This window comes from Coenobita brevimanus, chromosome 51 (genome assembly GCF_032717465.1).
Source record: "Coenobita brevimanus isolate Jiangsu-jjx chromosome 51, ASM3271746v2, whole genome shotgun sequence".
NCBI classification, from domain to species: domain Eukaryota; kingdom Metazoa; phylum Arthropoda; class Malacostraca; order Decapoda; family Coenobitidae; genus Coenobita; species Coenobita brevimanus.
In genome coordinates this window covers 773,089-798,194 of record NC_137004.1, presented here as the reverse complement: position 1 = coordinate 798,194, position 25,106 = coordinate 773,089, and the positions used below count along the sequence as shown (strand labels likewise).

At 43.0% G+C, this 25,106-nt stretch overlaps 1 protein-coding gene across 1 annotated transcript; it reads left to right on the top strand.

Moving 5' to 3' along the window:
- The first annotated feature begins 2,757 nt into the window (after positions 1-2,757).
- LOC145399966 (solute carrier family 66 member 3-like) lies at positions 2,758-25,054 on the top strand. Its single transcript, XM_080272461.1, has 4 exons — positions 2,758-2,909; positions 8,710-8,932; positions 18,603-18,723; positions 24,924-25,054. The coding sequence occupies exons 1-4, from the start codon at positions 2,758-2,760 to the stop codon at positions 25,052-25,054; spliced, it is 627 nt and encodes a 208-aa protein (XP_080128587.1).
- The last annotated feature ends 52 nt before the right edge of the window (positions 25,055-25,106 follow it).

Below are 25,106 nucleotides of genomic sequence, written 5' to 3'. Positions count from 1 at the left end.
TAATAAAAGAGGTACAAGGTAGGGTAGTGGATGTTGGAGTGGCCCTGGTGAGAGAGGATAGTGTTTGGAAACTCCCTGTACTGTTGTTTGCAGATGATACTGTGTTGTTGAGTGAAGACGAAGGGGAGCTGCAAGGCTTGGTGGATGAGTTTGGGAGAGTGTGCAAGAAACTGAATCTAAAGGTGAATGTAGGGAAGAGTAAAGTGATGGTCTTTGAGAGAGGTGAAGTCAGTGAATGTACAGCGAGGTTGGATGGTGAGGAATTGGAAAATGTGAGTACGTTTAAGTACTCGGGTAGTGTGATGAGTAAGGATGGAGGTTTGGAGGGTGAAGTGCTTGAAAGGGTACAGCAGGGAAGAAAGGTTGCTGGTTCCTTGACAGCAGTGATAAGAAGCAGGGAAGTAAGCATGGAAGTGAAAAAGTTACTACATGACAGTATTGTGATACCAACTCTAACGTATGGTAGTAAAGCTTGGACGTTGTTGGAAGGACACAAGTAAGAGCAGTGGAAATGAGTTATTTAAGAGGAGCCTGTGGAGTCACATGGAGAGACAGGCTGACAAATGAGGATATAAAGGAGCGTTGTGGTGTGGATGTGGATGTGATAGGAAGTGTTATGAGGAACACACTGAGGTGGTTTGTCCATGTGGAGAGGATGGAGGGTGAAAGACTGACGAAGAGAGTGTATGTGAGTGAGGTGGAGGGGGGAAGAGGGAGGGGGAGGCCGAGGATGAGATGGAGGGATGGGGTGGAGAGGTATATGAGAGAGGGGGGTTTGAGTTGGGAGCAGGGCAGTGAAATGGCTGGGGACAGGGCGACGTGGAGGCGATTTGTTTGTGGCCACCCCAAACAGGATTGAGGCGTCTGGGAATAGATAGATAGACAGATATTCTCACGATTAATATAGGCTAATTTATATCTCAGCCTGTTTCCGTCTCCTTCTGCTGTTGTTTAAAGGTTTGTGAGGGAAGATGCCTCACATCCTAAGAGACGACGTGGTGGTATGACTGCAGGGAAACTAATGGTACGGCCTTTTATTTCCATGTGTTAGGCCTTTAGGGTGACCAACACACAACTGGCATTCAAGCGAGGGTATGGCCTAATTTTGTCGTCATGGTGAACGGACGATAGCCAGGTACTTCACTGGACACTGGAAATGTGCCGGACGGAAAAGGAAGTTCCACAGGAAATAACCTGGGCACTTGTATTCAGTATTTTTCATTATTAATACCGATTAACTGTATTATGTTCAATGCTTTTCACTAGTGTCGTTTGATTCCCCATCTTGATGTTCTGCAGTAGCATCTGAGAACAAACTAAGAGAAAGTGTAAGAAAATTGGTTGGTCAAAACTATTTTAGAATTATTTTGTTGTCCTTATTTTAAGCGTTAACTTAATTTTTTTATTCCTCCAGTCTGAGGACGTCATTGTTATATTATTCCAAGTCACCTTCAGAATAAATATGTTCAGAGTAATGTACATTAGCACCAGTCTCGATCCATAGTAACTGTTTTATCACTAATCATATTACAGTTTCACTCTCATCACTTATAATTTTGTAACCTTACGGATTAATTTCATCCCATTGCTAAAAATGTAGGCTATGCATGCACTCCCCTCCCCCCTTCGCCGGCGTAGCCTCTGTCGGACCGGTTGAGTGACACAGGGACTTAGGACAGGGGAGCACCGGCGCCCTTCTTGCCACGGGTTGATCTCTCTGTGATCCGACCCTCCGTGATCCTCCTGGGGTGGTGGTGAGGCGGAGGCTCGGTGGTAGGGTGAGGGGTGGCGGCGGATATTTCACCAATATTAGTCACTTCGTCACTTTACCTCTTCCATATTCAGTATATCTTTGTATGTGTATTGTAAGGAGTTCAAATTAGGACAATAGATGTGTTAAGGTATAGTGCCGAGTTTTTATGCCCTGTTCCTTGTGAGTGTTCTACTTCCGGTCTAGAAAGAGGACCCCGCTCAGTCGCTGGTGTCTTTAGGACGAGAGGTCGGACTAAAAACACCCAGCATAACAATAACCTGCGCATACCCAATCAGCAGCCTAAGAATTGATGTGTCATACATATTGTGAGATAGTCTGTTTGTTCTTGAGAATAAGATTTGTGAATATACGTGTTAGCTGTTGCCCCGAGTCTTTATGCCCGGTTCCTCCTGTATTTGTGGTCTAGCCTCGTTTTAGAAAAGAACCCAGCGACAAGCCAGGCGTTTCTAGGACGGGAAGCCGCCCTAGAAACACCCAGCATAACAATCTGTATAGTACAGAATAGGTTAACTGGTTTTGTCATCATATTTACCACTACGGAACTTTAAATTCTGGCGCCTTTGAATAATTTCAATGCGGACTCAATAATGGAAAAAATTATCATTACGTTGAGTATATAGTCACTGAACTTGATTTACGAATATAATTAATTTATTACTCAATGGCAACATAAATACTATTGTAACAACTTCAGCTAAAAAAACATGTACTATAACCATTTGGATATCTCTTCGGCACAGTGTTGACAACTTGACATCAAAAACAACTTCCTTGAAGCTCAGCTGAGTCAGCTCAGCGGCCTCAGCCTTGAGTTGACTCGAGGCCAGCCCCAGTGACCGACTGATCATCACGGGGGTAGTGGAGGTTGCATCCCAGGCTGAGCAGTGCGGCTGAGCGGCATCGGCCAGTAGGGTACCGGGCTCTGCGAGGTGTAGCTGGCGAGTTGTGTTGGTTATTTTGTGCTCAGTATCGAGATCTTCAACATGTCTTTGTTAATTGATTCCCTTATCCACTTCTGCAACTTGACCACGATTGGTCTGTGTGGATTCAACAAGATTCCACAGATTATGTCGATCATCAGGGCCAAATCTACCAAAGGGTTGAGCCTGGCAAGTTTATTACTGGAGCTAACTAGGTGAGTGCTTTCATGTTTCCTTCAGAAGCATCTACTTTGCTCCTCTCGTTACTGTTACCAGTACATGGTGTTGCTCGTCATACAGTGTTGATTATTTTTCAATCAGTGGTGATGCAAGGCAGTGCTCAGTACTACAGGTAGAGATAATATACCATTGATCTCAACTCAGTACAAGCTTTTATTTACTGCTTGCCAACGTACAGTTCTGTCAAGTCAGACTAGATAGTCATTTACACCCTGGGTTCTCAGATGAGGGGGATTTTCCCTTGGGAGAGAAATTTGGACATTCCAGTGGAAGGGAGGGGATGAACATTAAGGCCATATTAGCCTTTTTGTGGTGGTAGGTGATGGCAACCATAAACCACTCACTTGATGTGATGCTGCCTACTTCTTACTTCACCATTTTTCTTTTTGTATCCTCCTTCTTCCCGTTTCTTCAGTTTTTCCTGTCATGTTATATTACTCCCTTCTCCTTTTCAGGTGGCATTACATTGACAAGCCTAGTGGTGCTGGGTGGTATCCATTTGACCAACCCATAGTGTTCCCTATGTGTCAGCCAGTGGGTTGGTGGAGGTTTAGTGTCCGTCCCCGTATAACAAACTCAAAGACAAACAGGCACCCCTAATGGCATTGTGGTGTCTGACTGTGAATAGATAGTATTGTTGATGGACAGACTGCAGGAGAGGGTTTCTCACCATAACAAATGATTATGAGAGGGATTGTCCATAATTGTCATTTAATTTATGACACCCAGATTCTGTGTAAAAATGATTTATATTACTAAAGATTGTATAATTCATTCATGACACCCAGAGTCTGCAAAACATATTACACAAGAACATGGAGTTAGGTTTATTGATGGTGATGGCGTCAAATGGAAGGCGGTGAGTTGATTCAAACTCATTCATCGTCAGATTGTTCAGGCTCATTAGGTTAGGGTAAATTAGGTTTGGTTGAAATAGGTTAGGTTGGGATAGCAGGGACGAACAACGAGTGATGAACTGACTTAGCAGCTGAAGGAGCCTAAAACTCTGACATGATGGGTGGCAGCTTACCACGGTTTGGATGTATAACTTTATTTTTTTTGTTTGATAGTCGATATCCTTAAAATTATGCATTTCCACAATTTTTAAAGCTTTCACAATGATAATTATACATTACTGAGAAAAAAGTAACAGTTGTAAACTTTGTGCATGGGAGCCCACCTACAGTTTCACCTTGTTGATTATGTATTTGATAGATTTTATGATCAAATTCCTTTTTTTTTTTCTCCTAATTTGTTTTGGGATAATGTTTACACTCCCATGTTACTGGATTCGCAAGAAATATTAACAAGAATCTGGTTAGTACTTGGATGGGTGACCGCCTGGGAACACCAGATGCTGTTGGCATCCCTACGTCAAGTGGGGTTGGTGGAGGATTAGTGCCCCTCCCTGTAAAACAATTAACTCTAAGCCCTTGGCCACCCTGTCTGGGATACATGGCGTCTGGCAATGAATGAATGAATGAATGTGTTGCTCGGTTCTGTCAACTTCAGTAACGTTTCTTCCACAAATAAAAAATAAGTGTGATATTGTGGGGCTCTAATGTATGCCTGTGTTGGTGGTTTGCGTATGTTCCATCCAGTAAATACAGTGTGTCTTTCTTTTTTGTGTCATTCTGGTGCATTATGATCCTGGTTCAGCCAATCAGAAGTGTGGAAATGGGTGTCCCAGGTTTTCAAATTTGAAATCATTTTCAAGATGGACTCTGCTTGTGACTAAGAATAAAAATGGAAATTGGTCTCGGGTAGGTTAAGTGGTGTTTGGGTAGGTTAATGCCTAAAGTGGCTTGAAATTCACCAGTTTCTTTACACTCCCTTAAAAAGATCTAGGTTGGAGTAAACATTTACAAAACCATAGCACCACAATAAAGACGCATCAATAGCTTGCATATTTTTTATTTATGGAAGAAATGTCACTGAAGAAAGTTGACTTAGAACTGTGCATCATATTGATTTTTGTAATTATTTTGTAGGAATGTGTTATGGTTTTGTAAACATTTACCATGCTTTGTAAGAATAAGGTCCAAATTCTAGTCCTGCAATGATTATCACCGGGTACTTTGTAAAAGTATGAACAATCTATCTATCTATCTCTCTATTGCCAGATGCCATAATCCCATAAGGGGTGGCCATTTGACTTTGAGTTATTTGTTTTTTTGGGAGGGGCACTAACCCTCCACCAACCCACTTGTTGACACGTAGGGAGCACGTATGAGTTGGTTATACTGTATGGTTACCCTCCAAAATATTCCCAAGTCTTTGAAAAAATCTCCACAGTACCACTAGACTTTTTGGCATTATTTGTTTAAAGGTAGACTACTGCTAAATGTAGGCCGATAATTCTTGAAACCAGAGTGACTAAAAAATAACTCCATGGGGGGGAGGGTGAAATTTTCCCCTTTAGGAGTTGGGATGTTTTGGGGGACATCAAAGACTTTCTAACTAGCCAAAGTAGGAAAAGGCTTAGAAAAATCTGGGAACTTGTGGGTTGCACAGATTGCACTGCATCATCATATGGACCTACACCCACTCCACTCAATTTAGTTGAGTTTCACAGATTGCATTGCATTATCACATAGACCTACATTTTCTCCACTCAGTTTAGTAATCTTATCTTACCTGGTTATCTTATCTGGTGGGCTTCCTGAACCCTGAGCCTGCCCAAAGGAAGGGCCCACAGAAAATATGAAATGAGTAAGAAAGAGCAAAGCAAAGATATAGGCTGAAAGGTGCACCATATGCAGCTAAGAAGTAACTACTTGCAGAAGAGTGCAGTGGGGGGGGGGGAGGCAGGGGCAGATAGCAAGAGAGAAAAAATATCATCACAACAGTTAATGGAACTGGAACATGGAGTCGCCGAGATGGGAAGTGAGAGCTACATTAAAAGAAGCTAGGTCCTGAATAGGAACAACAGAGTCAGGCAGGGAATTCCAGAGAGATACACATCTGATACTGAAGAATAGAGTTGTACACCATGGAGCACAATACAGTGGACTTAATCCCGTGTGGTCTAGCGGCATATGCATCACTAGAGCATGAGGACAGGAAGCACTGAGAGGCCACAAGCTTAGGAACAGCACTACAGCAATATGTGAGGCATGGGAGGCCACAAGTCACAGCGCTAGGGTTTTGCCACCATGTGGTCATGAGCAGAGCACACAGATACTCCTTCGTTATATGAGATCCACAGAAGAGAATGAGAGAGTGATGGTAGGCTTGGTGTGCCTGATGGGCCACTCCCACAACACATTTTTGATTGGCTGGCACATTTTAGGGTTTTCCCGGGCACCAATTGGGTCCTGTGTCTGAGCCGGATGATATGCCTTACCACTGGATATTGCATAGGACTGCTCATTGCTTCCCCTTTCGATGCCAGATATTGTTTTAATAGAGCCGAACAAATAGTGACGGATATTGCGTTGGGTGGGTTATTGCAGCGATGGAGAATTGAGAGCAGGGTTGGCATGTTTTAAATCAAGTGATTTAAAACATGCTTTAAATTAGCAATTTTTGACACTTTAAACATGTCATAAATGTCAAAAATGCATAGTTTCACAAGCAGTTTTATTTACTTACTCATTTATTTCACATGGTGGCAGAGTTTTGCAGGGCAAATTGATCAAAATGCACTAAGTACAGCACAACTACTGTTGTTGACCCTTCTGCATGGGTTGAGCGAATCTTCTCAACATTTGGTCTTGTCCATACAAATACAGTAAACTATGTGAAATGTTCTTGGAAATGAAAAGGCAGGAAAGTTGGTCACAGTTTTCAAACATGTAAACCAGTGAAGTTAGTGCAGTGATGTAAATAGCAAACTAAAGAGAGTTCATTGTAATACATAAACATACCGTAGCTGTTATGATTGTACAGTTATTGGGAGAGAAAAAAAGACTCACTGATAAAATAATTCCAAAATGTTTCAAGGATTAAGAAAAATTACAGTACCATAGATTTAACATTTATTTCTTTCTTTTTAAAATCTTCAGGAATAGCAGCAGATAATTTTATATGGTTAATTTTATCTTAGCTTACAAAATGAATGGGAATTAATACTATATTAAGACAAATTTGGCAGTACTATATATTGCCTGATTACTGCTCCATCAAATCAGGCATACTGTCTTCTTTCACTCTATCTTCTAATGAGCAGCTGCGAGAACTAATGATTGTAGTACAGTAATTCTTTCATTTCTTCCTGTCAGATTGTACTGAATACAAAGAAAACTCATTACATTTTAGTTTTATTTATCCTTATCTGACATTTATACTGTAGCCATGATATTGTGGGGCAGTGTGAAATAGAGCTTTATGTAGCGGTAAATTTTCATGGGTTTTCATATGAACAGTATTTGATTTTTATTTTTGTAAATTTGTGGCTTTCTGAATTTGTGACATTTATGACATTTAGGCTAAGACATTTATTACATGATTTAAATCATTGTCTTGTCATAAATTGTTTAGCTATGACAAGGTTTTTCCAACCCTGATTGAGAGAGTGCTATATGTATGAAGATTGTTCACAGAGGTCATTGTCATACATAGCTACTGTAGCCAGAGTTCAGGTTAACGAGACTTTATATAGTGAGGGTTTACTGAATAATGATAGGGTTGTTGTTAGTGCAGGCTTCAGCACAGATTTGTGTGCTTCTTTTGTCAAGATGTTCTTTAATAGGGAAGACTCTGGTTTCAAAGTGTACATGGGCTGTGGAAGTGGGATATGTTCAGCCGTAAATGATGCATAGAGCATTGTTCTGTGTGGTCATCAGAGTGTTGTGTTGTTGTTGATCATCCCCAGTCTGTCTGGTTGAGGAGACCATCAGCTGCTGGCAAGCAACCGCTCCTTCAGGGTCGTCCCGTGCAGTGGACTCATGGTCCATTGGGACTGATGGTTTTTCACTAAAGCGAGGAATGAGGATTGATGTGGAGGTTTGGTTCCTGGATGGATGTCACATTAATGTCTCCGCCCAGTTAACAGGGGCACCATAGCAGGCTCTACTTAACCCCATTGTATGGTTATATGGTTGCCACTTGGCATTGTAAATAGTTTCTGGGTTGTAGGAAACCAGAAGGCTTGTCACTCAGTGTAGAGCCACCTGAAGTGGAAAGAAAAGTAATAAAAGTTACAGAAAGGAGAAGGAGGAGAGAAAGAGAGAGAGAAGGGAAGGGAAGGAAGAAGTAAGTAGCACTACATTATGTGAGTGGATAATGGTCTCCACCACCTACCACTAAGTATCGTAGTAGGTGTTAGATAGGATGGGGGCACATGCCCATTCCCTGTAATTTCCATGACAGTATTGAGTGTGGGGTCACTGCCTCTTGATTTCTTGTATATATATGGTTCTTCAAGGTGAGTCCATTGTCATAGGTCACTGCTATAATTTTGGTGGAGGAAGTGTTTGTACAGTACATTATTATGAAAGTTGTGTGTTGACAAGGTGCTTAAGGTATTTTTGGTACGGTACAGTGTCAGTTTATTGAGAAAAGGTGTGTCTGTAGCTTAGTGGCCAGAAGCGTTTAGGCCCTTATAACAGTTTTCCCAAACTGTACTTGGTTAGTGTATTGATTTATGGGGCAGTTCTAGAAGTTGCATTATATGAGATGTTAGTGTACCCTGTTGAACTTTTTTTTTATTGTAGTAGTATTTATGTACCTTTGTGCCATGTTGTGCTGTTCAAAAGTAATGTTTTTGTGTTGCTGATGTAAATTAAGTCTGTACTATTATGCTTATTTTTGTTTACCCTTTTTCTTCACCAGCTATACTATCATGCTGAGCTACAATGTGTACTCTGGCTATGCTCTCAGCTCCTACTTTGAGTACACACTCTTGGTCACGCAAGATGTGGTGATGCTGGCAGTGTTCCTGTCCTTCACTGCCAGACTTACACCAACTGTTATCGTTCCTGCATCTGCCGCATTATACTTTGCTTATTCCATAGCATCTGGCATCTTACCTCATGCTCTTATAACAACATTGGTGGTAAGTAGTTTCATCTTGAGCGTTGCTTTGCTATAGTCTGAATGTGTTTGTTTTTTCTGTAATTAGTTTAAGCTCTTTATCAAGTCCACAATTTCTACTCTGTATTATTATCAGTGTGTTCATTGTGCGGTACCAGCCACAAGCATGAAGTTACAGGTTATAATGTATGCCCAAAGCCATCAGAACCAAGTCAGAGGCAGTATGAGGACATGTATCCCCATCTTATCATTCATACCATATTGTATCATTTACTGTATATAGGCCCCAATTTGCTGGCATGCATCAGCCTTGATCACATAATGGTTGCTGTCCAGTCTGCTCTGTTTCTGGCAACCTCTCTATTACGTCCCTTATCCCTGAGGTCACACTCTATGACCTTGTCCCAGGTCGTTTTTGGTCTGCCTCACACATCTCTGCTCTCATCTCTGTGCCCAGTTGTCATTTTCCATCCTTTCAACATGCCCAGACCATCTCAGTCTACCCCCTAACAACACCAGTGCACTCAAGTCCCATCCTTTCTCTGAGCTCCTCATTTGCAATCCTGCCCACACCCCCCCCAATTCACCTCGCATTTTAGGACATGCAACACATCCATCTCATCATTGTGATTCATGCACATTTGTGGCTACACATATCCTTTTCCTTTACTGCCCAGGTTTTGCTAGCATTCAGCACTTCTGACATGCTGCATACAAAGCTCCCTAAGCATGGAGGGAGCCCCCACTGTGGTGGGAGAGGAAATAGCTCTGGGCTTCCTCCACCCACTCCTTACCCTAGAATGGTGAAGGAAGGTAGTGGTGGACAGTGAGGATACTGAAGTTGCCTGGAGATAGCATTATAACTGGTTGTTGAATGAGGGGTTTGAGTGGAACAGGAAAGGTTTGGAGTCAGCAGATCCAGAGTTTGGTCTTTGGCATTTGTTTGTGTTACTGTGAGCAGGGCACTAGGCAGGATGCAGTTGGGGAAGGCAGCAGGTGTATCTGGGTTGACTGCTGAAACAGTGAAGGCCTCAGGAGATATAGATGTGGGTTTAGTTAATGATTTGATAAATACGATTATATATGAGTGTGTTGTCTCAGTAGACTGGCTGAAGAGTGTGATTGTGAATGTGTACAAGGGGAAGGGTGATGCCCTAGAAAGAGGATTTTATAGAGGCATATAAGTTTTGGACCAGATAACGAAGGTAATGGAGAGAGTCCTAGGAGGTATGATAGGGAAAGAATGAATGAGGATGAGATGCTCTGTAGATTTATGCCAGTCAAGGGATCTTTGATGCCATATTCATTGGCTGCCAGTTTCTGGAATAATATGTAGGAAAGAAATGGGAAAGTACGTAGGAAAGGAAAAGAAGCTGTGCTTTGTTTTTGTTGATTTGGAAGCCTTTGACAGAGTCCCTAGGGAGGTGGTAAAGTGGGCTGTGAGAAAGCTTGGAATCAGGGAGTGGCAGGTTAGAGTGGTTATGGTTATGTATGTGGGTGCTTGCAACCAGGTGAAAGTGATTGGAGATGAGTGATGAGAATTTTTATGAAAGTTGGCGATGAGTGATGAGTTTTTTGTGAAAGTTGGCATGCATCAGGGGTCAGTCTTGAGCCTCTTATACTGTAGTTTGTCATTATGCATGACGGTCTCTTGCATGACGTCAGAAATAGGCTTTCATAAGAGATGTAGTATGTTGATGACTTGGTGTTGATTGCAGAGAATGAAAGGGAGATGGAGGAAAGAATTAGGAAGTGCAGAGATGGAATGAGGCACAAGGGTTTGAGAGTAAATGTGGATATATCTAGGGCTGGTGGCCGTACTATCAGAGCAGAGGGAGAGTGGGTGTGTGTGGTTAGCCACAGGGGTGTGGGTAGCAGCTCCATCTTGTGCGGGATTTGCGATAACCGGGTGCATAAGAGATGCAGTGGTATTAGAAGTAGGCTATGAGATAGTACAGTACTAATTTTATGATCAGTACAAGGAAAATAAAAAGAAATATAGATGGAGGCATTCACCATCCACTCACTCGATGTAGTGTTGCCCTTGGGTGACTTCCCCTTCCTCTCTTCCTTTCTTCCTTCCTCTTTTGTCTTTACATCCTTCATTCTTTCCTCTTCCTTCTGCCTACAGGTGACTTTACACTCTCTCTCCTGTCTTTCTTTCCATCATTGTTTCCTCTTCTTCTGCCTATGAGTGACTCTACACTAAGTGACAAGCCAAATTTTTTCCTGTACACCAGGAAACCATGTACTACGCCGGGTGGTAACCATACAACCAAATTGTGGCGCCTGTTGGTTTAGTGGGTAATTTAGGCACTCCAGTTGGATTGAGCCTATGCAGGTTTATATCCAAAGAGTGGTTGGGGTTTATTGCTCACGTAATGCCACTCAGGGATGAATGAGGCTGATCACTCTCATCTTAAATGTTAGGACCATGCCTAGCCCCAGGCTCCTATGCTCCCTATGGGGCAACATAGGATTGGATAATGGATGGATGGTTCCAGCACTGACCTTTGTGGAACTCTGCTAGTCACTTCCCTCCATGATGAGTAATTACCCCTTAGTACTGTTCACATTTCCCTGATTCTGAGAAAATCCTGCATCCAACTGTACAGATTACCTTGGATTCCTCCTTGATGGTACAGTTTCCATAAAAGTCTTTGGTGCGGTACTCTTTCAAACGCTTTCTTAAAATCTTAAACAGATACTGTCCACCCATCCCTCTCTTTTCTGTAATGTTTCTGCAGCTCTGTTTCAGTAACTTAATAAGATTTGTAACACATGATCTTCCTTTTCTAAAACTGAACTCTCATTCTGTTACATTGTATTTTTCCGGATGGTTTTCCCAAATTTTTCTTATTAGCTTTTCTAGTTGGTGGTAGGTGGGGGCGCTTATCATCCACTCACTCAATGTAGTGCTGCTCTCGGGTGGCTGCCTTTTCCTCTCTTTCTTCCTTCTTTCCTCTTATGTTGTTCTTTCGTTCATTCTTTCTTCTTCCTTCTGTCTGGGTGACTTTACACTGAGTGACAAGCCAGTTTTTTTCCTGCACACCAGGAAACCATTTACTCCGCTGGGTGGTAACCATATAACCAAACTATGGCAGCTGGTGGTTTAGTGGGTAATGAAGACGTTCCAACTGGATTGAACCTGTGTTGGTTCATATCCAGTGGGTGGTTGCACACAGGATGTGTGAGGCTAGTCACTGTCATCTTAAATGTCAGGACCAACTTGCCTAACCCCGGGCTTCTATGCTTCTCATGGGGAAACGCAGGGTTGGATGATGGATAGATGAATGGAGCTTTTCTAGTACCATGCTTACAGCACTGGTCAGGGATACTGGTCTGTAGCTGAGTGGATTCTGTCTTTTTCCTTTCTTGAATAGGGGAACAATGTTTGCTTTCTTCCAGATATCAGGTATATAGTTTACTTGAGTTAAGGATTTCTTGAATATTAAATATATTGGTCTGCTTAACTCTTCTGCACATTCATGTAGCACCCAACCTGAAATTTTGTCAGGAGCATTTGCTTTTCCTTTGTCAAATTTACTTAACTCTTCCTGTAACTCTTGTTCCAGTATTTGTATATCTGGTAATATGTGTAGGCATGCATTTTCCTTATCCCTCTCAGAATTACTTTCTTCTGTAAAAACTGATTGGATGTTTTTATATCATCCTTCACAAATATCTTTTTCTTGGATATAAGTTATCCCCTCATCCATGATGGACTGTATTTTATCTTTAACTTTGGTTTTGCTCCGGTTGTCGCTGTATAAAAAGCATTTGTTGATCACTACTTTTATTTATAGTGTCTTCCTTTAACTGCATTTGAGCTTATCTATTCATCCTTGTATAATAATTCTTGCCGGTTTATAGTTGTTATATGCGCTCTCACTGTTGTGTCTTCTGTATGTATTCCACAACAAATCTCTTTTCTCTTTTGACATTTTACATTCTGTGTTAAACCACTTCTTTATCCCTGTTTCTTTGCCTTTGTGCTGAGGGATATAATTTTGGACTCCTGTTTCATAAAATTCACAGAATTTTATATATATATATATATATATTCATTCATTAATATATATATATTTTTATGCGAGGAAGAAGGAACCAAAGGCTATGAGCCCACAGTAACAGTTCCCTCCAAGAGAAAAACAAAATACAATAGAGAGCCAAATTCAAGATACGATCATTTTGAGATGCCTGGACACACCGCGTTTGAAAGACTGGAGATCATAGGCAGCAGGAAATACAGACAGAGGGAGACAGTTCCAGAGCTGACCTGTTGCATAAATGAAAGACTGGGAGTAACGGTTAACTCTTGCATTAGAGAGTTGGACAGAAAAGGGATGAGAGTTTGCTGCCAGACGGGTGCTACGCGCCCGTCGTAGAGGTGGAGGAATGCAAGCAGACAGTTCAACATCAAACCCCCCAAATAAATGATAAATAAAAATTATCCTTCCCTCCTCTCCTCTCCTCTTACCTCCAATCCCCTCCCTCCCCTCCCCTCCCCTTCCCTTCCCTTCCCTTCCCTTCCCTTCCCTTCCCTTCACCTAACCTCCCCTTCCCTTTCCCCTCGCCCCTTCCCTCTCCGCTGAGCTGTCAAATCTAGCAAGGGAAATTGGTCATGAACCCCCCAATAAAAATATGATAAATAGTATAAATTATCCTTCCCTTCTCTCCCCTCTTCATACCTTCAATTCCCTCCCTCCCCTCTTCTCTCCTCTCCTTCCCTCCCCTCCCCACCCCTCCGAGCTGTCAAATCTAGTTTTCGTTTCGTTTCATTTCGTTTTGAAGGCTCCAACATGCTTCCATGCATCGGCATAAAATAAAATGTCTTTTTCAAGTGGGTTTCGACTAAAGACAGCTAAAATAATTGTGGCGTGGATATCTGTATGCAGACACCAATAAATTACAGGTAATGATTCAAAAACATGTGCCATAAAGCGTAAAAAATACGCAAAATATTCGAGGCCGGGGAGGTGCTAGGGGGTGCGGGTAGGGGGTGGGGAGGTGGGGGGAGCTGGTAAGGCCAGGAGGGGGTGGATGGGGATGGAGGGACACAAAGGAAGGGCCAAAGTGGAGTACAGGGACATGGAGGGAGGGTAGGGGGGAAATACCCTCCCCCCAGTTGACTGGGGGGGGGGGATGGGAGGGATCCACATGGGAGGGGGGGATGCATGAGGAGGGGGTGGGAGGGGTTGTAGTGGTGGTAAGAATGGTGGGAGGTAGGGTAGTAACAAAATAGTGGAGTAGAGGGACATGGCGAGAGGGAGGTGGGGGGTACACCTCCCACTGCCTGGTTACGGGCCTGGGTCCCCCCTCCGGTGTGTCCAACACCTAGTTCTGATTGGTTAGAAGCCATCTACATCACAGCTGGGGTGGAGCCAGCTGCTGCCAGTTTTTTGTGGACGTTGTACAATCGGTGTTGCTCGTCCTCTTAAGAAATTGCGCAAAAAGCCCGATCGATGAGATTAGCACTTAAGGGTAATATTCAGCTCAATCCTGCATCGTACTTGAACATGCTTGGGGTTTCATTCACTCGGGACTTATCTTGGAAAGATCATATTAGATCCCTTGTAAAATCTGCTTCCAAGAGATTAGGTATACTAAGCCGACTCCTTACCTTCTTTACCCCTGCACAGTTGTTGACTTTATACACGGGTTTTATTCACCTGTGTAGAGTACAACTCTCATGTGTGGGAAGGCTCCCCACATAAAACTCTTCTCAATAGGATGGAGTCAAAGGCTTTTTGTCTCATTAACTCTCCTTCTCTTACTGCCTTCCTTCAACCTCTGTCTCTTCGCCGCACTGGTGCATCTTTATCTCTTTTCTGTCGCTACTTCAATGGTCACTGCTCCTCTGACCTGTTTGCTTGCATCCTTCCACCACTACGGTGGGCACATAGCACCCGTCTAGCAACAAACTCTCATCCCTTTTCTCTCCAACTCTTTAATCCAAGAGTTAACACAGCCCTTCCTTTATGCAACAGGTCAGCTCTGGAACTGTCTCCCTCTGTCTGTATTTCCTACTTCCTATGATCTCCTGTCTTTCAAACGCAGTGTGTCCAGGCATCTCAGAATGAATGGATCTTGATTTTGGCTCTCTTTTGGATTGCTGTTGTTTTTTTCTTGGGGGTAACGGTATTGCAGACTCCTGGCCTTTGGTTCCTTCTTTCTTGCATTAAAAAAAAAAAGTAGTAGTTGTTCCATAGGCAGTCTGGCCGAACAGCCCCGAGTCCCTAAGGAAGACAGCGGCCAAGACCGAGCTTTCCCAAAGAGCTCTCAAGGAGTGTATGTTGTGTTGTGCAATACAGTCTTCCATAATGTGCTTAATAGTATGGGATGCTGTGTTGCATCCTGGACAGGCATGAGTGACGGATTACCCAGCCTCTTCAGATAACACAAGGGCTGGATGATGCCCATATTTCAGCCTAGCCAGGTGGACCCGGTCTTCATGAGGGAGATACGATTCAGAAAGGTGGATATCAGGAGGCTGTGCATGCAGCTGTGTGTTGTCTTTAGGTGACTGAATGGAGTGGCGAGTGATTTGAGTATGGATATGCTTCTGGAAGCTGGTCTGTCTGAGGCAGGCAAGGGGGGAGAGATGACAGTATTTGTGTATGATATCATGTGCTGGGTGTTGTTTTGACGTTCCTTGGTGTGTGTGGATGTGCTGCCATGTAGTGTAGTGGATGGTGTGGCTTTGTGGAGGCTGCAACAAGAATTTGGGTGCTTCTCATGTCTAGATGATCTTTGACTTTGAGGACTTTGGTTTCTTGGTGTAGATGGCCTGTGGGTGTAGTAGCTGTGCAGCCTGTGATTATTTTTAGGGCCTTGTTCTGTATGGTCTGTAGAGTGTTGTAGTGTGTTTTAGTGAGGTTAGACACCCAAGCAGGGCTTGCATAATTCATCACTGAATGTATATATTGTTTGTGTACTGTGGTAGTGGTTTCTATGTTGTGTCCAAATGTTGTATGGGCAAGTGACCTTAAGGCATTGAGTCTTGGTGTTAATTTATCTTTAATGTTTTGATGTGTTGTTTAAGTGACATTGATGTATTGTATGTTACACCAAGGATTTTGTGTGTGTGTGTGTGTGTGTGTGAGGTAGGGGAGTGTTGTTTATGGCGAGATGTGGAATGTGACTGAGTTCTGCTGTCTAGTTTGTGAGAAGGGTCACTGTAGATTTGGCTGGGGCTATTTTGAGCCTGTTTGTGGTGAACCATTCGTGTAGTATATTGAGGTAAGGTTGGAGGATGTGTGCAGCTGTGTTTGCATATTGGTGTGTATAAGTGGTGTGTGGGGTGTGGGTATGTCGTGCATGTATAGGTTAAACAGAGTAGGTGGGTATGTCGTGCATTATAGGTTAAAGAGAGTAGGGGATAAAACAGATAATTGGGGGAAGTTGTTGGTGAAGTCTCTGATGTTCGATGACTGACCAGCAAATGTTACATGTGCACATCTGCTTGCTTAATAGTTTGCCAGCCATCATTTTGTGTTATTATGCATTTTTGTGTTGAATATTTTGTTTGTGAGGTTGTGGTGGGGGATGGCATCAAAAGCTTTGCTAATGTCTAGTGTGACTACGGTAGGAGTGTTCTGTGTGGTGGCCTAGCTGAATTGATGCCATCAAAAACTCTGTGTGTAAGATGTGTAAGAAGAGTGTTTGTGGAGTGTAGTGACCTAAAATCATGTTGTGATAGGGCTAGGGGGATGTGAGGTGTAACTATTTGTAATACCAGTCATTCAGTGACTTTGGAGGGGGTGCAGAGGAGTGTGATGGGGCAGTGTGAGGATGGTAATGTGGGGTCTTTGTTGGGTTTGGGGATAGTGATGATACTGCCATGCTTCCAGATGTTGGGTATTATGTTGTGTGAGTAGCTGTAGTTTGATATGTTGGTGAGGGCTTGTATGCCTTATGGTCCAAGGTGTTTAAGGTGTATGCCTTGTGGTTCAAGGTATTTAGGGTATATGCCTTGTGTTCCAAGGTGTTTAAGGTGTATGCCTTGTGGTCCAAGGTGTTTAAAGTGTATGTTGCTTATGTTGTCTGGTCCACAGGCAAATGAGTGCTTAAGGTTGCTAATGATGTGCTTCGTCTGATACGTGAAAGGTGCGAATTCTGGGTCTGTGGAGAGTTGTCTCTTGTGTCGGATGACATGTCGGTCATCGCGATGGGGATTTTGGTGGCTGACTTGTGAAAATTGATTGATGAGAATGTTTAATTGTTGTCTGTTTGAGGGAATGGTGTCTGTTGTTGTGATGGCAGTGTGTCATTGTGTAGTGTTGCTGTTGGAGAGTGTGATGTTTAGTATTTTGTATAGAGTTGCTGGTGTTTGTTTTGTGATCAAGTGTTTGAAGATAATTATTCCAATGTAGTGTTTGCTGTTCTGGTATTTTATTGTTTATTTGAGTGTGAGTTCTTGTATTTGTTGTAAGGTGTATTGTGTATGGGGTGTTGGGGAGTGTCAAGGTGTGTCGCATTGACTGATGATGCTTTGAATTTCTGGTGTGAAGTTGGGGTTGTGTCTGTTGCCTCTAGGGATGTGTCTTTTGTCTTCATTTTGAATGATTACATTGAATGTATGCACAGTAATGTCGATGTTTGTGATGGATGTACTGTTTAATGTTTCAAAGTGTTGTTCTGTTTCAGTTGTGAAGGCCTCCAAGTTGGCTGTCTTAGAATTAGTGTATGTGTGTCTGCGTCCAGCTAGGGTGATTCTGGTTTTGGTATTGTTCTGTATGGTCTGCAGTGTTTGTAGTGGGTGTTAGATAGGATGGTGGCCCATGGCTGGGAGGCATAGGACATCACTGATCCAATGTATTGTAGTGTAAGGAGAGTGTTTCTACTGTATTTGTTTCCCAGAGTCAGTCCCTATACTGTAATTGCCCTGAGTAAGTTGAGATTGGAAGGTAAATTTGACCAATTACTAAGGAGACCCATTCCTTCCACACAAGTAGGCTGACCACGTTTCATGTAACCATGATGAAGTGTTTGAGTTGTGGGAGTGGCCAGGTTCTAGTAGATGAAAACATGTTGGCTGTAGTACAGTAGTATTTATCCCCATCTTCATTAATACCTTAAAAGAGCAGGGAGGAGGCATTTTAGATGTTTAAGATTATTTGTAATAGCATGGGCATCTTGTTTAGACCTTGATTCACTGTTTTTTGCTCAGTTCCATGCTCGAGGGTTATGCTTGTGTGGCAAGTTACTAAGCATGTGCTGTAATTTCTTTTTAAATTTAACCCCTTCATCATGAGCTTAACCCCTTAACCACTTTGTGACAAGCTTAACCCTATAACCTTTACCACGAGCGTCTTCCCCCCAGCACCATATCCGAGTAGTAGTAGTAGTAGTAGGAGGGGCTAGGAATCTTTAGACAGGCCTCTGCAATCCCCACTAAAGCATTGGCTCTTGACATCCTGGGTATGTCCTCATATGCTTCTTGCCTGGAAACGATGTACAGGGTATGTCATCATGGCAAAGGGGTTCATGGTAATACCTCCCTGGGTGGTTGATGAAGGTATAATGTGGCATGCAGTTACCAGTAATGATAATTATGTACTATGTAGTGATGCTGCAAAATGAAGTATTCATTTTTTTCCTTAGATTGATGTTTAATTATTGTTGGTGTAGTGTAATTTGATTTGGTGTGAGTAAGTGGATATTTGTTAATCGTGCCTCATTTACGGCAGGGTCTGACCACCCCTATTGCAGCCAGCAGCAAGGTGATGGCGCTGGTGACCATCCTGCGCAATAAGAACTCAGCAGCAGTATCTGTCACATCATGGACCATCTCCACTTATACCTCTCTCAGTAAGTTCTGATGTTTTATGAAGTGTAGCACTTGGGTTTTTGTATATCATATCCCCATGACACTATATTTCTGTTGCATATCTTTAAGAAATTGGTAGTGTAGGATGAACATTATATGTTTAAGAGGAAATTGATCATCGTAATATCAAGCATGGGGCTGTGGCCAAGCCACAAGCCTCAAGGTCAAGGCTGTGGCTTTTAGAAATCAGCAGACCTCTAGGGAGAGGCTGAGACTGACCTTTCTGAGTAGATCTCAAGGCTGAGGCTCATTTTTTTTTTTAGCATGCCTCAAGGCAGAACCTGATACTGACTCACTTCATCTGGCCTCAAGGCTCAGGCTAAAGATGACAATTTTCAGTAGGTCTTGAGGTCATGGTCAAGGCCAGGGCCTTTTATGGGAGGCCTGATGAGGCCTACATTTAAATGTATATATTATGCCATTGCTGCTGTTATAAGCTGTTTTTCCAACCCTTTTAAAGCAAAGTTTTATAGACTGTTAAGAAGGCTAGTGTGTATGTTTTTCTTCTTCATTGGCATAACTAAAATAGCATGCAGCAAATAACTTGTCATTCCACCGTGAATCACGTTGTTTAGTGCCTCTGGTAATTATTTCGTTGTCCCTGTTCAATACCCAGTCAAGTACAGGCATACCTCGCCATACAATTACCTGCTATACGATACCTTGCCATAGTGATGTAAAAAAATTATCACTGCTCCCCTTCTATCAATGTCCAGTCCCTGGTTGTCTGATGATTTCATTTAAAATTGATTCTGGTGATATTTTACTTAAATTTTGTGTTTAGGTTGATTTCTAAATTGTTTTTAGACTTACATTAATGTGTTTTAGTCATAGGTGAAGTGAACACTGTCATTTTTGGGTACAGTTTACTAAGTTTGATTTTTTTCCAGACATTTTTGATGATTTCCAGATATCATTTTTGGGTTTAGGTGAGTTATAAACTGCTTTTAGGCTAAGTTTAGCTTGTTTTAAAGCGGTTTGGGGGTTTAGGTGGGCTAGAAACTTGTTTTTGGACTTGTTTGAGTGGGTTTTGGACTTGGTTGGGGGTATCCCAAGGCTCTCCAGTGCATCCCTGATGAATGATACCCTGACTCGACGATGAGTATTCCCCAGTGCATCCCATCATTATAATGAGGATGTCCTGTGTGTATATATATATATATATATATATATATATATATATACAGTAATCCCACCACTATCCGACGTAATAGAGCCAAAGGCATGTCCGGAGAGTGGTCCTGTCCGGATAGTGGGCACCAGCCTCCTGGACTTGTACTTATGGACCCTAACTCAGAAAAATACCTATACAACTCCCTTTGGACATGCATAGCACCTATTTAAGACCCAAATCACACCAATAAGGGACATAAAAGACTGAAATAAATGTAAAAGAACCATAAAATGAGGTTTTTGAGGTAGGTTTATACCATATTAAACATTCAGGGTACTTACAAGTCCCTGGCTCCTGGACTGGTAGTTATGGACCCTAACCTAGCCTAACTCAGAAAGACACTTCCGTACTGCACATGCATAGCACCTAAGACACTACATATTCACACCAATAAGGGACATAAAAGAGTGAAATGAGGTGTTTGAGGTAAGTACAGTATGGAAAATACAGTACAGTACAGTATGAAACATTCTGCCTACTTACAGCAAGTCCATGCCATCTCGATGAATAACCGCCTCCTCTCAGACTCTGACAGTAAGAAGGATTTCTTGAAGCACCTGCAGTACACTGTTCATGAAGTCTTGCACTTAACTTTGTCATTCTACTCAGAAGTCCATTCTCTTCACACTGCACACTCTTGTCGTACTTATCCTCCATTGTATCTTAATAAGTGTTGCACTCAGCACTTTAAGTCTTTCCACTCATAAAACCAATTTCAAAACAAATCACACAAGTTTATTTACGTTAAATTTAGTCCAAAAATTGTTTGTCTTTTCACTCAAATTTCTGATTTCTTAATAATACTGTATGCACTGTTTTTCTTTCACTGCACAACACTAAATTCCCATGTGGTGTAGTTGAGAAGTTCTTGCCATTTAATCACTGTCAGAGTCTGAGAGTATCGCTGGGAGGTGACCTAGGGGTGCGTCGCTGGGTCGTGGTGATGGCATACCCACTGCAGACGACTCAGAAGATAGACGCAAACTCACGTTGAGCGGTGACTCCACCGTGGCCGATGTGCTGGGCTGTGGCTCGGAGCATGAGGGCCTGTCTTGAGGAGGCAATGGAGTGGGGCCAGGGCTCGGCACAGCGGGGGTCAAAGGCCTGAAAAAGCTGTCAATCATTGATTGACACAAGGAACGACGATTCTGATGATTTATGATGCGCTGCCTGAAAGCGCGCACTTCCTCCACAAGTCCCAAGGGCCCCATCTCCCTGTCGCAGTCTGGGTGTTCCAGGTAGTCCAGAACGAACTCTAGGTGTTCCCAGAGTGCGCTAAGCTTGGGGATGGCTGGAATTGTGTCATGCTCAGAGGAGTCCGCATCATCGTCGCCGTCCTCGTCGGAATCTTCAAGCTGGATACTGACACCTGCAACTGAAGATGCGATCTCGATATCAGACAGGGTCTGATACCCAGGATTGCCCTCGTCGTCATCCAACCACTTGCGCACTTGGTCCACATCAACATCGTTGCCGTGCGTATGTAGACGTGCATGGAAGTCATCTATGGCGAAACCTAGGAAATCCTGCTCCACATCCATTCTGAGAAGCAGACGAGACCAACCATTTTGTAGAGTCTTGACAGGGATTTCCTTCCATGCACTGGCCCAGTTGTAAATGGCAGACTTGATGTTGTAGTGGCGAAGGTTTTCCAAAGTCCGCTGGCCTCGCGTGTCCCGTCCCTCCCTGCGCTCGTCCTCGTCCTCGAGAACAACCATCACCTCGTCCAGGAACTTCCTTCGGTATAGGCACTTCATTGCCATGATTACTGCTTGGTCCATTGGTTGGATGAGAGCAGTAGTATTAGGTGGCAGAAACATGCACCTAATGCGGCCATTCTCAGCCACCAAGTCCTTGTCGCACGGGTGGGCAGGTGCATTGTCGAGGAGAAGGAGGGCCTTTACCTGGTCGCGTGGGATTACCAGTTTCTCCGTCTGGTAATTTATGACCTCCTTGACGAAATGGTGGTGGAACCAGTCTTTGAAGATGTGGGCTATGAACCATGCCTTCAAGGAATGGTACCAGACGACAGGAAGGACATCCATCACCCCACGAAGACACTGAGGTTGCTTTGCACGGCCAACAATAATGGGCTTAAGCCGGTGCATGCCGTTAGCATTGGCACAACACAAAGCAGATAGCCATTGCTTGGAGAGCTTGCAGCCAGGTACACGCTTCTCCGTCTTCTCAGCTAGAGTGTTTGTAGGCAAAGAGTGATAGAATAAACCAGTTTCGTCAGCGTTGTAGACTTGACCGAGAGTGAGGCCCTCCCTGTCGATCAAGCCCTTCACCTTGTGCCGAAACTCCTCTACTCCATCCTCATTAACGTCCAAAGCTTTGCCATGAGACTTATGGTTGGTAAGGCCATGTCATAACTTGAACACGAAGAGCCAACCCTCGGATGCCTAGAAGTCTAGGGCGTTGTGAAGCCTTGCAAACTTCTCAGCAGCAGCCTTCAGCTCCGTACCACGTACCAGCACACCAGCAGCACGTTGCTGTCGATACCAAATCAACATGTAGCGGTCAACTTCAGCAAACTTGGGAGTAAACATCATCTTCCTCTCCACGTTGCGTTTGCATTTCGATGAGAAGTCAGCTGTGTACTGCATGAGTTTGTCTCGGGATCTCTTAATATCAAACAAAGTAGATCGGACCAGGTTGAACTCACGGAGGATGCGTGACGAAGACCATCCCACATCTACTTCCTCCAGTATCTCCTGCTTCTTCTCCAGAGTCAAAACCACTCTCTTCCTCTTCTCAGGCGGCAGGGCCATCATCACACATACGAAGGAGAGGCGCGAGAGCAGCAGGAGTGCCTGCAGCATGTAAGGCACCACCACAAAAGCGAGCAGGTGGGCAGCCATGACGACGAGCGTTCACTCACGACAAGAGACGGGTGGAAAGTGGGGAGGATGCAGGGGTGCTCTAGCGGACGTCGGAGGAATGACGCACCACAACAAAGCTGTCCCGTGCTGCGCGCGCTAAGTTCAAATTACGGGCGGGATTTTTTTTTTTTTTTTTTTTCTTCGAAATTTTTGCGGTTTTCGGACCATTTTGGGAATATTGGATCCCGGGACGATTATGTCCGGTAAGTGGGGATGTCCGGAAAGTGGGCGTCCAGAAAGTAGAGGGATTACTGTATATATATATATATATATATACTGGTATATATGTATGTGTGTATATATATATAGAGAGAGAGAGAGAGATCAGATATTCATTCATAGATCTTTAGTGGAAAAGTTTCAAGAGAAGGGAAAGAAGTTGTATGTGGCTTTCATGGATTTGGAGAAAACATATGACAGGGTGGATACACAAGGACTGTGGAAAGTATTAATATATAGAGTAGATGGGAAGTTGCTGAAGGCAGTGAGGAGTATGTATGAGAGTGCTTAGGCTGCAATGCGTGTGGATAGTGAACTAAGTAATTTTTTCTGTTTGAAGGTTGGATTGAAACAAGGATGTGTCATGTCTCCATGGTTGTTCAATCTGTATAAGGATGGGGTTGTAAAAGAGATACAAGGTAGGGCAGTGAATGTTGGAGCAGCCCTAGTGAGAGAGGGCAGTGTGTGGAAACTCCCTGTACTGTTGTTTGCAGATGATACTGTGTTGTTAAATGAAGATGAATGGGAGCTGCAAGGCTTGGTGGATGAGTTTGGGAGAGTGTGTAAGAAACGGAATCTAAAAGTGGATGTAGGGAAGAGTAAAGTTATGGTCTTTGAGAGAGGTGAAGTCAGTGAATGTACAGTTGCCCCAAACCTATCAAAGCCTTAGTCAGTTGCCCCAAACCTCCCCATTCTGAACCAATCAATGTGACCAGATGGCACTACATTAGGGCAGACTGGGATGGATTTAGAAATCATCTTGCTGATACTCCATGGCAGTCTCTCTTCTCTGCTGACATCAGTTCTGTCCAGTCTTACATTAATGACCTATTACAGACTGTTAGGGAATTCTTCATACCCAGAGGACAGTTTACTAAAAGACTGGACTCCATAAAATGGTTCAACAGCAATTGTCCCAGAGCAAGAATCCAAAAGTCTTGAGCATATAACTCATACTTTAGGTTAAAAACTACAGAATCCCATAGTCAATTTAAAATTGCCAGAAACCATGCAAGAGCAGTAATAAATCTTGCAAAGTCAAATTTTCCTCACAACTAAGCATCCAGACTATTAAATAATCTTAATGACTATAGAATATTCTGGTCAACTCAGGGTTCTTTCAGTCATAACATTAACAGGTCATCACCCATTGTTTCACTAAAGTCTCCAGATGGAAACACTATAAATGACCCTCGTGGAAAGTGAACATCCTTGCTAGTGCGTTTACCACAAATTATACCTTAGAGGAAGTCAGTCAGAACGCTCCTATACTAGAACTTGACTGTCCCGAAGTTGTTCCACTGTAGATACAAACTAGATTAGTAAAATCCATCCTAGACAATTTACCAACCAACAGAGCCTGAGGTCCTGGTGGAACTTCTCCAATAGTTTTGAAAAAACTATTGGAGAAGTTGTTCTTACTAACTTGAAGAACTTGTTCTTACTAAATTATTCACACTATGTAGTTGTACTTTTTCTTACTGTAATTCTTGGAAAGAAACCAATATCCATCCAATTCCCAAGAAAGGAAGTTCCTCTGATCCGTTTGATTACACACTAATAGCTATCACATCTCTTGGTAAAGTGTGTGGCTGTGACAGAAATTTCACCCAACTGCATTTCCATATGTGAATTTTGTACCCCGTCAGTCACTTCTCTTCCACTCCTTCCCTCGCACTGATATTATGTTCTGTTTGATTTTGATAAGATTCTTGTTTACCTGATGTCAGTTATAATCACAGATTTGAATTTAGCCCTTGTGGCATCAGATCCACAGCTGTTTTATGAGTTCTGCGCACCCAATGACATTGTAGTGTCCGATGTTTTGGCAGTCTTAGTTTTATCATCACATGTTATGCTATGTACCGTAATATGTAATTCATGTGTTTTTGTCTTCTTGCAGCCCGTCTTTTCACCATATATGTGGAATCTGCTGATCCTGCACTCCTGTTGAACTTTGGTACCTCTACCTTTTTAAATACGTGTGTACTCCTGGCAGCCATTATATTTAAACCAAAGGCAAAGAAAGAATAAGGATGAAATAGGTATGAGTTAGTACTTAGCACTTTACTACATATGGTTGTTA

Excerpts from the sequence above, each read along its gene's own strand:
- LOC145399966 (XM_080272461.1), top strand. The coding sequence starts at position 2,758 with ATGTCTTTGTTAATTGATTCCCTTATCCACTTCTGCAACTTGACCACG. Across the intron at positions 2,910-8,709 it reads TTATTACTGGAGCTAACTAG|CTATACTATCATGCTGAGCT; the intron begins GTGAGTGCTTTC and ends TTTCTTCACCAG. Across the intron at positions 8,933-18,602 it reads CTCTTATAACAACATTGGTG|GGTCTGACCACCCCTATTGC; the intron begins GTAAGTAGTTTC and ends CATTTACGGCAG.